Genomic DNA, 13973 nt, shown 5'->3' with positions numbered 1-13973 from the left:
AGTATTGTCTACACTGACTGGCAGGGACTCTCCAGGGATTCCGCCAGGGAGCATTTGCCAGCCTTACCTGGAAGAAACAACAACAACAACAACAACACCACACTAAATAGCTTCCTTAGACAGGGCTGCCTTCAGATGTCTTCTGAAGGTTAGATATAACCTTTGTCAGGATTTGAACTTGGGACCTTCTGCATGCAAAGCAGGTGTTCTATCACTGAGCTACAGCCCTTCCAGGAACAGCTCCTGTAGTCTTGGAATGAATGGATGCAGAGTTTGACCATAAACCCCCAGTGTGGCTGTGCTGGATGTAGCCATAGCTGTCTGGGAGCTGCTGAAGCCCACCCCCCTGGATTCTATCTCATGCCCTTGCCCTGAATGTTACTTTTGTCATTTATAGCCCATGCTTCCTTCAGGAAGTCGATGAGAAGAGAACCGGGCGGAGAGCCTTCTCTGTAGTGGCACCCTCCCTGTGGAATGCCCTCCCATCAGATGTCAAGGAGATAAATAGCTATACAACTTTTAGAAGGCATCTGATGACAGCCCTGTATGGGGAAGCTTTTAATCTTGGCTGTTTTATGATGCTTTTATATTTGTTGGAAGCCACCAGAAAAGGCTGGGGCAACCCAGTCAGATGTGTGGGGTACAAATAATAAAATAGTTGCTGTTATTGTGAAGGACCCTGCAGTGCTGGATCTCATGGGGGGCAGGGGCTATTTAGTCCATCAACCTGTTCTCACAGTGGCCAACCGGATTCCTCTTCTGGGAAACCTGCAAGCAGGACCTTGGGTGCAACATCAACACTCCCCACTTATGATTCCTTGCAAGTTATATGGGGAGGCATCCCACCTCTGTTACTGGAGGTTATACACAGCCATTGTGGCTACTAGCTGCTGATAGCCTTATCCTCCAGGCATTTGTTATTGCCGGATGTCCTCATGGTTCAGAAAAGAGCAACCCCAATGACTCCCCTTTGAGGAAAGATGGAAGCATCTGGGGATTTTTAGTTAGAGAAAAGGTGATAAAGGGCTTGTCCACACTTCTGCTTGTGGTTTTCTCTCTGCTTCACTCCATTTCCAGGGAAAATCTACTCTTTAGCTCTAAATCAGAACAAACAGCAATCCGTAGAACATTCGTATTGCTGTCTGCTCCGATTGAGCACCGAAGAGCAGTTTTCTCTGGGGGGAAACAGCTGGACCAGAGGAAGAGTGGATGAACCCTGAGAGGAAACTTATACAATTATGCATGATTTGGAGAAAGTGGATAGAGAAAAGTTTTTCTCCCTCTCTCATAACATTGCATCTCATGACCATCGTTGCCTCCTGTGGAAGGGAGTTCCATAGTTTAATTATGCGCTGCATGAAGAAGGACTTTCTTTTGTGTATTGACTCTTCCAACGTTCAACTTCATTGGATGCCCATGAGTTCTAGCGTTACAACTGATGGAGACAAAAACCATCCATGCGGTGTATGATTTGATAAGCTTCTCTCCTGCCTCCTCATAATCTCTCTTTAAATCGGGACTGTAAAGTCCCAAACACTGCAGCCTTGGGCATCTCTCAGGCAGTTCCACTTCTTTTTCAGCTGCAGTTGAGACAGAGGTAGAGGATCGGCACCGCAGCTCCATGCGGGGGGCCTCAGCATGCCGGGAAAATGTCCCCACCCACAGTCCTGAGGGCAGTGGAGCTGGAGGTAGGTCACACTCTCTGTGTTCTCAGAAGGTTGTCTTTCTGTTCCTTCCCACTTTTGACTAGCTCCACTCACCCGGCTGATATGCAGGAGGTTGGGACGGTGGAGAAATCTGATTCAGTTCCCATTGAGAGGCAAATCTATCCAATTCTCACTTTCTGAAACAATATGAAAGCTGAAGCTCAGCCCTCCTTTGAAATCCACACACTTTGCAATGCAGTTTCCCGCCCAAGAAATGTCTATAAATGTGCATGTACAAAGGTAAAGTGTGCATAGACATGCATATATTAGTGAAAGCAATGTAGCGAGACTGCATTGCATTAAGGGAAATTGCTTGCAAAAATGTGTGCATGAATCAAAACTGCAAAAAAGTGTTTATTAGGAGAAATTCGCACTGGTGAATTTTCATGATGATTAAACAACAAAGGCACTTCTTCCTTTGTGGGGAAGGGTGTGGCCGGGGGAGATTTCTGGGGGCCAGACAGAGAGCCCTGGAGAGCCACATCCACCCTTTCCCAAAGGTTCCCCAGTCCAGTTCTACACTTTTTGGGAACATGCCGAGGAATGCACAGTGGCTCTTGAGTGGCTTGAGAAGATGAGGTTCCTGTTTGGCCATGGTGCAACAAGGACAGTGTTCCTGCGGAGAAGAACTGGCGGCCAGCTTCCTCCTTCATAGCCTGGATGTTGCCTTGCAGAACTCAGCTGGGCACTAGGATGGGGACAAAACTAGGATGTGTTGGCTCTGCCTGCCATTGGTTCTGGCTTCGCCTGTGCCCATGCTTTCCATTCTGCCAGTCCCAATTGGTCCCCAGCCACCTCTGGCAGCTTCTGCCCCTGCTGCCTCTCCATTTCTCTTCCCACCAGGTCCCAGCGAAGCTGCCGAGGTGCCAGTCCGCTTGGCTGCAGGGGAGAGGCAAGCGGGGGATGGGACTTCCCTTCCGGAGACGCCCAACCCCAAAATGGTGAGTTCTGGGTCGGGCTAGTGAGGAGGGGTGGGAGATAGGGCCAGGCAGGCAGCTGAGTACACAGGGACTCCTTCCTTCCCTCTGCTCTTTTTCAGATGTCTGCTGTCTATGCAGAACTGGAAACCAGGCTGACCACTGGCTTTGGAGGGAAGCTGGGGAACTTAGCCATGCACAGGACATCACCTCCCATTCCAGAGCAAGGAAACCCAGCAGGTGAAAATATACTCCCCACCCTCCTTGTGTCTTGGCTTGGCAGCAGAAGTGACTTGTGAATTTGAGATGGTGCACATAACGCATCACAAAAGTCAGAGGACTGGTGCATGCTGGGATAACTCCACCCATATAGTTTTCAGATCAAGGGAAGCGATAATACCACTCTATTCAACTGCTTGGTCAGACCCCAACTGGAGCCCTGTGTCCTGTTCTGGGCACCCCAGTTTAAGAAGGATATTGACAAGCTGGAAGGAGGAGTGCAGAGGAGGGTGACCAAGATGATCAAGGGTCCAGAAACAAACCCTTGTGAGGAACAGTTAAGGGCTGTGTCTTTCTGCAGCTCTGAAAGGGAGGATAGATGTACACAAAAATCCTGGTGAATTTTCAGGAGCACTAAAAAAAAAAAAAAAAAGCAAACAGATGCAGAAGTATGAAAAGCTCAGCATTTGAGTTGGAAGAATAAAAAACCCGAACCGGCAGATTCACCCATCCCAACTTGGCACCAAGTTTGCTTGTTTTTTTAAGATGCCACATGTTTAGCTGTATGGGATCGACTGGGATGGCTATAGCCATTATTTATTTATTGTATTGCTTTCCCACCTTTTCTCTCTCTAAGGTGCTCAAAGTGGCACAAATAGTTCTTTCCCTCCCGATTTATTCCCCACAACAACCCTGTGAGGTAGGTTAGGCTGAGAGGCAGCGACTGGGCTGAGGTCACCCAATGAGCTTTATGTCAAATGGGGATTTGAGCCCGGGTCTCCCAGGTTCTAGTCTGACACTCTAACCACTACACTACGCTGTCTCTGCACATTAACTCCCTTCTCTGTCTCTGCAGTGATTTGATTCCATTCCAAGGTCTGCACATGTGGACATTCTGCAAACTCAGAGCCATAATTATTGGCTGTCCCACCCACTTTGCAGGGCAAGGCCAAATCCAACGGAACCACTTTGTTCCCTTTCCATCCCCCTGCAGGTATGCGGAAGTCGGGCCTGAGCATCTCCTGGCAGAACGACCACCCTCCACCTGACCAGCCGTGCTATTACCACTCGCACGGTGGGATCCCCTCCCCCTGCAGCACCGAATCCAACCCCTACGTCAGCCTGGACTGCAGCCCCGCCCCGTCCCCGAAGCACACAGGCTACGCCCTCAGCCCGCTCTCACGGAGGAAGAAGCTCTTCACCTTCTCCCGCCCGCCACGCAGCCGGGATACGGACCGCTTCCTGGACGCTCTGAGTGAGCAGCTGGGGCACCGGATCACCATTGTGGATGACTTCCTCACGCCCGAGAATGACTACGAGGAGGTGGGAGAGAGAGGGTGGCGCTTTGCTTCTCCAGTAAAAAGTGCCGGGGGGAAGCTTCCTTGGCAAGTTTTCACCCTCTGACTGGGAACCTCGCCCCCTGCCACCCATCCCTGCACCCAGGAATTTGGAGGGTGTAGGTGGGGAATGCTGAAACATGGTGGAATGGGCATCCCATAATGCTTCAACCTGTGGGCAAAACCAAGGCGGTGCCCAGGGGCATTGTGATTTGGTGCATATAGGACATAGGGTGAAGACCCATGGAATAAATTTGACTACAGTTTGCATATGCTAATTTATTTGCATGGAGGCCTCTCGATAAATGAAGGCTGGTAACTGGTGTCGTAGTAATAATAATAATAACAATAATAATAATAATTTCAATTTATATCCTGCTCTTACTCCCAAAGGTTCCCAGGACAGCAAGCATATCAGCAACAATATTATTGATTGATATTGATTGCAGGGGGTTGGGCTAGATGATCCTTTGGGCCCCTTCCAACCCTGCAGACTATCTTCAAGGGCAGCCCCCCCCCACAGTACAATGCAGTAACTCAGACAGGATGCCACCAGAGCACGGGCACCTGAGGCCAGGCTAGCCCAGTCCAGGAACTGCCCTGTATGCAAGTTTGTTTTTACAATGAAGCCCCCTTCCCACTAGCCAACGAAGGGAGGTCCAGGAGATAACAAGGCCCAGTACAAATGGTGTTGGCCTCTGTCCCCCTGAACCACCCCTTAACAATGCCAGTGGCATCCTTTGGCATCCCAGAACGCCTCTTGGAAAAGGCATCTTCTGGTGCTCTGGAGCTGCCTCTTGAGATGACCCATCTATTTATTTATTGCATAGAATTTATACACTGTTTGATTGGTTTGGGTTTTGTTTTGTTTTTTAAAAAAAACCCTCAAAGCAGAACGGAACAATAAAATCATCAGCAAGAACAACTCTGTAAAACAGAGGACAAAATCAACATTAAACTGAAAGCAGATTAAACCACACACCAGCATTCTCCACCTCTGGGTAAAGGTAAAGGGACCCCTGACCATTAGGTCCTGTCGTGACTGACTCTGGGGTTGCAGCGCTCATCTCGCATTATTGGCCGAGGGAGCCGGCGTACAGCTTCTGGGTCATGTGGCCAGCATAACTAAGCCGCTTCTGGCGAACCAGAGTAGCGCACGGAAATGCCATTTACCTTCCCCCAGAGTGGTACATATTTCTCTCTTTTTTTAAAAAAAAATATCTTTATTAGACAGTTTTTCTTTATAAAAAAATACACATATCAAGAAGAAAATACACACACCAAAAAGCAAAAAGGAAAAAAGAAAAGAAACTTAAACAGACTTATACAAACTTGTACAAACAAACAATACAAACAGTAGACCTCCATCCACTCGATTTAGGGTTATGTAATCTTGTATAGTTTCTGCAGTTATTCTAACAATAGCTCTAAACGTCGCAGGTATTAATTATCGTCTGCTGTTAAATTATTAATTCCCAGATTAGTCTCAATATAACTTAAAAATTTAGTCCATTCACCTTTTATTTTTGCCAAATTATGATGCCTAATTCTTTGTGTTAATCTCGCTAATTCTATGTATTGAAACAACCTCACCTGCCAGTCTCCAATCGTAGGTATATTAGGCGATTTCCATTTTTGCGCTATTAAAACCCTCGCCGCTGCTGTGGCATATTGGAAAAAAGTTTGGTCTGTGCTTTTTATCTCTTCTCCGATCATACCTAAAAGGAACGCCTCAGGTATTTTGGGGAAATTGTACTTCAAAATTTTCTTCAGCTCCTCATAAATTTGTCCCCAGAATTTCTTCACCACTTCACAAGTCCACCAAATGTGGAAGAAGGTCCCTACCTTATCTTTGCATCTCCAGCAGATATTGTCTACAGATCTGTACATCTTCCCCAGTTTTACCGGGGTCAAGTACCATCGGTACATCATTTTCTCTAAATTTTCCCGCGGAGCTGCACATGCTGTAAACCTCATACCTTTTTTCCAAAGTATTTGCCATTTATTATACTCTACATTATACCCAAGATCTCTATCCCATTTAACCATCACACTCTTCACCTCTTCCTCTTTGGTGTCCCATTCCAGTAATTGTTTGTACATTTTAGAGAGGAGTTTATTATTGCCTTCTAAGATTTCCACCTGGAATCTCGATTTTTTTTTCACTCATCCCCAGTTTCTTATGTTCACCCCACAGTGCATTAATTTGGTGAAAGTGTAGCCACTCCTTAATCTTACCTTTCATCTCGCCATATGGTACATATTTCTCTACTTGCACTTTGACGTGCTTTCAAACTGCTAGGTTGGCAGGAGCAGGGACCGAGCAACGGGAGCTCACCCTGTAGCAGGGATTTGAACCGCCGACCTTCTGATTGGCAAGTCCTAGGCTCTGTGGTTTAACCCATAGTGCCACCCGTGTCCCCCACCTCTGGGTAGGCTTGTCTAAACACTAGTGTTTTCAAAAGGTGCCGTAAAGGTGAACAGTGAAGGTGCCTGCCTGACGTCCACTGGCAGGGAGTTCCAGAGTGCTTTAGCCATCTAATTTCTCTCTTTCTCTTCCCAGATGAGTTTCCACGATGACCAAGGCAGCTACGTCACCAACGACATAAGCAGCGCCAGCGAGTACCTGAGCAGCAGCGAAGGCAGCTCCTTGACCTACTCCACCTTGTCCGATCACATCCCTCCGCCCCCCATCAGCCCACCCCCACTCCCGCCTCCGCTGCACTCCCACGAGCCCAAAGAGGAGCACCGGAGCACCGAGGCCGTGAAGAAGACTCCCTCCTCCTCCTCTTCCTCCTTTCCCTCCTCCTCCGCCCCCCACCCCAAGCCCCCAGACAGCCACTCTCAGCAAGCCCCTCCACCCCCTCCCCCTCCCCTGCCCCCTCCGGTCCCCTGTGTTCTTCCTCCAGTGACTCAGGGCATCATTCAGCGCAGGAACGAGTCCAAGCACATGAGCGTCAAGCGGCTGCGCTGGGAGCAGGTGGAGAATTCCGAAGGCACCATCTGGGGACAGGTAATGTTGAGGATGCTCCATTCAGTTGCATTTAAAAGCACATCTCCCCCCGTACCACATCCACCCACTCGGTTTGCACTCTCTGAAATAATAGACAGACTGAACCACAACCATCCTTTGAGATTTGCTCATCTCTGAATGTTGTGATCCAATTTTCCAGCTGAGTAATGTGTGGAAAAATGCAGGGCAGTCCAACTTTTCATATCAAGTGGGCCACAAGAGTACTTTGCAGGCAGTGTTCGTTTGTTTACTTTTGGGGGGCACAAACCTCCACATTTGTAGCTGTGGAGAAGTGCCCCAAATATATAGCAAGAGGCTGGAGCTGTCCTTGTGGTCTGCAAGAGACAGACGAACATTGCAGATAGCAAATCACTGTATTAAACCCAAGGGAAGTTTGTCTTGGAGGCTGCTCTCTCCAGCCACTTCCAGACCAAGTATGATGTTGCTTTCAGTCCCTCTCTGCAGGGGAGGGGAGGTGTGTGTGTGTCCCAGTGGTTGACCCCAAATTGCCAGATAAAGGCCTGTTTGAGCACCATACAAGTCCCTCTTGTATGCTTCTGATATGGAAGAAAGAGCATGTTTACCCTCTGCTCTTGGCCTCTGGAATCCTTGACCATGCCTTTTCCTTGCGCAGCTCGGGGAAGACTCGGACTACGACAAACTGAGCGACATGGTCAAATACCTCAACCTGGAGTTGCATTTTGGAACCCAGAAGCCAGCGAGTGAGTCCTCCATCTGTCTGTATGTCTCTCTCCGCAAGCACCGGCAGCCCTCATCTGCCAGATGCAGCTGGGGGTGGAGGGAGAGAAACAAGAGCCAAGCCAATCTCGTCTTGGGGATCTTGCCGGAGTCCCCTCCATGGTCCTGAGATGGGTGCACAATTTGCACAATGGCTGCTTGTGAACCCTTGTCAAACTCTGTTGCTGCCCAATCCCCTTTGGCTGTTGACGTGGGAGAAGCATGACCATCTCCTTGTCATTGTCTTCTCTCCAAGGGAGTGGTTGTCACTTTGAGGGGATTGTCTTCCCTCTGTGTTTCAGTGGGTGGGGGCTTCCTTTGTTTTCTCTGTCCCATCATCCTGGTGTCTTGTGCATCCTCCCCTTTTGGGTGGGCTGCCAGGCCAAGCCCACCTTCATGTCCTTGAGCCATAAATTGAGAAGATGTGAGGGTGGCAACCGTGGAAAAGGCAGATTCCACACCTGAGATACTGTGTGCAATTCTGGTCTCCTCACCTCAAAAGAGGACATTGCAGAATTGAGAAAGATCCAGGAAAGGAAAACCAGAACGATCAAGGGGGTGGAGCAACTCCCCTATGAATAAGGGTGTGCTGGTCCCAGGGGGGATGAGGTACTATTACCGTAGTCCAAGATCAACAGGGAGCCGGGCGGGGTAGCAGGAACGATGGTAGGGCAGAAGCAGGAAGCCAGGCGAGGAACCGGAACACTGGTAGGGTAGAAGCAGGAGTCCAGGCGGGGAACAGGAACACTGGTAAGGCAGAAGCAGGAAGCCGGGCGAGGAACAGGCACACTGGGAGTGCCGAACAAGGACTGGGTAAAGCAGATACTTCACAACGACGTTGCTCCCGCAACCTGGGACCGGGCTGCCTGACCTTTATCTTCTTCTAAGGCCGGGGGCGGTCCCGGCCCCCAGAAGCCCCGCCTCTCTTGGCCTTAAGGCGAGCACTCCTCCTGGGAGACACCAGTTCCCTTCGCCTCTCTGCCCTAAGCCTCTGCAGATCAGGAGAGGCCGAAGGGTTACTGGGCCCCGGGGGAGGCTCACCTGTAGCCACTGAGTCTTCCAGCACCTCTGGGGCCTGAATGATTTCACCTGGTGCCTGCTCTTGAGTTTCCTCAGCAACTAGGCCTTGCCCCAGTTCAGCCGGCCCTGAAGGCGGGGACTCCTGCGCCGGCTGGGATTCCTCCGGATCACTCTCAGACTCGGAATCCCAGGCCATCACAAAGGGTTGCAATGTTTGGGACTTTTTAGTGAGTCAGGGGTGATAGGTGGCGCTGCGGTCTAAACCACCGAGCCTCTTGGGCTTGCTGATCAGAAGCTCAGCGGTTTGAATCCCTGCAATGGGGTGAGCTCCTGTTGCTCTGTCCCAGCTCCTGCCAACCTAGCAGTTCAAAAGCATACCAGTGCAAGCAGATAAATAGGTAGTGCTGCAGCGGGAAGGTAAATGATGTTCCCGTGTGCTCTGGCTTCAGTCACAGTGTTCCGTTGTGCCAGAAGTGGTTTAGTCATGCTGGCCACATGACCCAGAAAGCTGTCTGTGGACAAATTCCAGCTCCATCGGCCTGAAAGCTAGATGAGCACTGCACCCCATAGTCACCTTTGACTGAACTGTCCAGCAGTCCTTTACCTTTACCTTTTACTATTTATAAAATTATGCATAGCATGGAGGGGGGGCAGCAGATGTACTCTGAAACTAATGAAGCTTAAGCTTCAGGGCCCCTAATCCTGAAGGAGCCCCAGAAGTTATTTTATTCTGCACTACCTCTCTGCTAAAGGGTGGTGCTGTGGTCTAAACCACAGAGCCTAGGGCTTGCCGATCAGAAGGTCGGCAGTTCAAATCCCCGAGACGGGGTGAGCTCCCATTGCTTGGTCCCTGCTTCTGCCCACCTAGCAGTTCAAAGGCACGTCAAAGTTCAAGTAGATAAATAGGTACCACTCTGGCGGGAAGCTAAGCGGTGTTTCCGTGTGCTGCTCTGGTTCGCCAGAAGCGGCTTAGTCATGCTGGCCACATGACCCGGAAGCTGTACGCTGGCTCCCTCAGCCAATAAAGTGAGATGAGCGCCGCAACCCCATAGTCGTTCGCAACTGGACCCTAAGGTCAGGGGTCCCTTTACCTTTACCTCTCTGCTAAGGAGCGGGGGGCTACTGGGGGTACAGCAAAGGCGAAGAGGCTTGGCAGGCAAATGCGAGAGCCTGAGGGGACTCTCTTGAGGAAGAAGCACTGCACATGAGAACGCCAGGTGGAGAAATAGGACGAAGAGTGGGTGAGCCGTGATAGGACCGGGGTCTGGGATTTCCTGTGTATCTGACGTCTTGTCTTGCCTTTTGCAGCTGAATGTCCTTCTCTCTCCAGCCGGGGGTGGGCAAGCTCAGGACGGAGCTCAAGGACCCCCACCCAGCATGCAAACTTCCAGCCCTGCAAGCTCCGTTTGTTTCCATCCCATCCTGATCCCATCCGCTTCTTTTTCTCTCTCTCTTCTCCCGAATCCCTCCGACCCCTGTCCTTATCTCTGATTAAATCTTTCAGTTTCTCTTCCAGAGCCGAGCCCCGTGCCAGAGTCCTTGAAAAAGAAAGATGTGGTTGAGATTCTGTCACACAAAAAGGCCTATAACACATGTAAGTAGCGCCTGGTGAAGGACGCAGCAGGTCCAGGGGCCGAGAGGCAGGCAGGTAAACGAGAGAGAGAGATGTCTGAGCCAACACCACTTGGGGTCTCTTTTGGCAGGACTCAGGGGGTGGGGCTGGGGACTGTGATATTTTAGGGGTGCCAATCCCCTGAAGCACTGCAAGGTCTTCTGGCGCTCCCCTTGTGGGTTGGGGAACATTAAAGGTAAGGAAGAAATGTGCGCAGATTGTGTTTTTAAAGGGAACCAACCCAATTCATGGTTCCCGAACCAAAGCACCACCCACAATGCAGTTCTCCCTTGCTTGAATTTTGCAATGCACTTTGCCAACTAAATATATACTGTGCCTGTTAGGGTAAAGTGAGCACAAAAATGCATATATTCATGAAAAGAACCAAAACGGACTGCATATGGGGAAACGTGCATATTTCCTGAAACTTCAGCATGCATAAGTATTTTCATGCAGATTTACAAATATAAAATAAAGCATGGCCTCTAAGTCCTACACAAAGTAGACCCATTGAAATGAATGAGTCTCAGTTAGCCTGGCCTACTAACTTCAGTGGACCTACTCTGAGTAGGACTATCACCCCAAAATCCTGGTGTGAAAATGGGGGGGGGGGAGGAATGGACAAGACAGGGAAGAAAATGAGAACCTGAGATGGGCAGATTTGCCTGTCCTTTCCCTGGATGCACTTGTGTTCTGGCCCAGCCTGTCAATTCTGGGTTGGAAATCCTTGGCAGGGCACCCACCCCGCTCTTCTTCTCTGCCCAGCCATCTTAATTGCCCACCTCAAGCTCTCCCACATCGAGCTGCGCCAAATCCTCTTGACCATGGAGAGCGACCGCCTGGAGGCTTCTCACATCAAGCAGCTGCTGCTCTATGCGCCTGATGCAGAGGAAGTGGAGCAGTACCACAATTACCAGGGCAGCCTCAGCAAACTCAGCGAGCCGGACCAGTTTGTGCTGCAGGTGAGTCTAAGCCAGTGGTTCCCGAATCTTTTCAGGCCCCCTTGGTCCATAAATGCATCCCCAGTGCCGTCTACCCTATAAAAAGCAGTCTTCAGAATACCAGTTTGCATGACCCACTAAGGAAGATAGCAACACAATAAAATTCAGAACAGCAACAAACAAAATGCACATGCATTCAAAATCCAATTCAAACTATTTCGTTTAATTAATGCAACAAAGTGGATGAGATTGATCCAGTGAACCCAGCTTTTCAAAGTCTGATAGTCATTTACCCTTCCAGCACCTCCCTGCCACCCCCTTGCCTCTTAGCAACCCCCTAGCTAATCTCATTGCCCTCCCCAGGGGGCACTACTGTCCACTTTGTGAACCACTAGTCCAAACCAGGGTTTCCCAAACTTGGGTCTCCACCTGTTTTTGGACTACAGTTCCCATCACCCCTGATCACTGGTCCTGCTAGCTAGGGATGATGGGAGTTGTAGTCCAAAAACAGCTGGCGACCCAAGTTTGGGAAACTCTTGTCTAAACCAAGGTGCTACACAAAGGCAGGAAGTTGGCCCAGTGTCATGGCGAGGAGGGAGAGCATCAGTCTGGCTGCATGGGGGGGGGGCTGTGACTCACAGGGCCATGAACGGATTCAGGCCAGGTGTGTAGTTCATCAAAAGACCATGTGAGATTTGTCTATTCTTCAAAACACACACACACATGAGACATAAGCACTCACAAGCTCCTGAGCACTCACCCTGATCTGTTTGCGCAAAAGTTGTGCAGAGGTTAGGCCATTCTTGATCTCTATTGATCACCCATCCTTAATTGTTTGTGGGGAGGTTAAATGACATTGAACATTCGTGCTCATTTGCTTATGGGGTGTTTCTACGTATTTCTGTCAATCATTTGCTTGTCCCACACTTTTCAATGCACTTCCTCATTATTTCTTAACCACAAAAAGTCAGTCTATTTTTTCCAGGTAGATTTCTTGCACAAGGGCAGCAGAATGCTTTAATCCACTTTAATTGGCCGAATTGGCACACTGCAAATTACTAACAGTTTGGAGACTCCCGTAAATGCTTTTCAAGCTGGATCTATTCCCTTCTGACATTAAGGTTTGGAGAAGCTCACTGACAAAGAACTGGGAGGGAGATCCCATTCAGTTTGCAGTTAAAGGCCTGTGTTACGTTTCTGAAACTGTTGTGCAAAGCAAAGCACAGCAATCCTTCAAAATTCATACTTCTCTGAATTTTGCAGCCCAGTTTTCCAGCCCAGTAACATGTACTAAAACACATTGGTAAAGCCTGCATTAAATGTGTATGTTAGTGAAAATAACACACAAAATCACACTCTGTTAAGGAAAACTGCCCTGCAAAAATATGTATGTTAGGATAAATTTGCAGATGAATTTTCATGAGGATTTCTGCAAACTAATGTAGAAAACTACACTTAAGATTGGATAAACGAGTAACTGAAATTGATAGATCCACCCATTTTTGCTGACTTTGAGATAACCAAGATATGTTTCTATTAAACACCCTTGTCACTTCATCTATAAAGCAAATGTGGGGAGGGTCAATTGAAAGAAGGGCCGGCTAGCTAGCCCTTGGTTCAGGGGCCTGATCTAGCCAAGCATTTTTTCCCTGCCCAGCAATTTTGGTGGTAGCGAAAAGAGATGGTGAAATAAAGTGTGGACTCCCCTCCCTGTTCCCTTCCTCCTTCCTCTTCCAGATGCTTTTGGTACCCGACTACAAGACCCGCCTGCGCAGCCTCCACTTCAAGACCACCCTGCCGGAGAAGATGGAGGAGCTCACAGCCAGCTACGAGTGCATCTACAACGCTTCCCTGGAGCTGAAGAACAGCAAGAAGCTGGCCAAGATCTTAGAGGTCAGGAGAGCTGGTTTTGTTGCTTGTGTGCACCACCAGGGGGCAGCCGCTTCTCAGTCAGCCAGAGTTTGGTGGCTCCTTCCCTCCTGGTTCCAGGGGTGGCAGGGCTTCACAACTCTAGGCATTTAGAATGCAAACGGGCAAACTCACTTCTTACCCGACATCTTTATTACTCCAGAATGGTCCTCCCATGTTTTTCCAGTGCTTCTTTTGAGAAATCTGACAAAGGAATGGAACAGAAGCACAATCCTAGAGCGATTGTGCATCTTTTTCAGGGTTTTTTTTTGCAAAGGACTGCTCCTTCAACAACAACAACATCAACATTTTTAATTTGTATACCGTCTTTCTATCTTACAATACTCAAGGCGGTTTACAAGCTGAAGAAACAAAAAATGTACATCTTATAACAATCTAATGCAATACAAAAATGTGATAATAAAACGTAACTTTAGAACAAACAACCTACATCAAAAAAGTAACATTCAACAATCATTGGAGTAGTATAAAATAATATCAGCATATAAAAGTTACAGAAATTCACCCTTAACAGTTACGATAAATAATTTCTAAACTATAA

The 13973-nt window shown here is 48.8% G+C and overlaps 1 protein-coding gene across 3 annotated transcripts in view; it reads left to right on the top strand.

Moving 5' to 3' along the window:
- Positions 1-13973, top strand: part of GRID2IP (Grid2 interacting protein) — a 61269-nt gene that overhangs the window by 35160 nt on the left and 12136 nt on the right. For 2 of the 3 annotated variants that reach the window (XM_081840623.1, XM_081840625.1), the window contains 9 exons: positions 1581-1688; positions 2550-2647; positions 2746-2863; positions 3837-4165; positions 6743-7192; positions 7827-7914; positions 10455-10544; positions 11328-11524; positions 13241-13396. In XM_081840623.1, coding sequence (XP_081696749.1) covers positions 1581-1688; positions 2550-2647; positions 2746-2863; positions 3837-4165; positions 6743-7192; positions 7827-7914; positions 10455-10544; positions 11328-11524; positions 13241-13396 — 1634 coding nt within the window. The remainder of the gene's footprint in view (positions 1-1580; positions 1689-2549; positions 2648-2745; positions 2864-3836; positions 4166-6742; positions 7193-7826; positions 7915-10454; positions 10545-11327; positions 11525-13240; positions 13397-13973) is intronic. The other variant, XM_081840624.1, reaches the window with a different exon arrangement.

Source organism: Podarcis erhardii (genome assembly GCF_964252035.2).
Source record: "Podarcis erhardii genome assembly, chromosome: 14".
Taxonomy (NCBI): Eukaryota; Metazoa; Chordata; class Lepidosauria; order Squamata; family Lacertidae; genus Podarcis; species Podarcis erhardii.
This window is presented reverse-complemented; position numbering and strand designations above follow the sequence as displayed.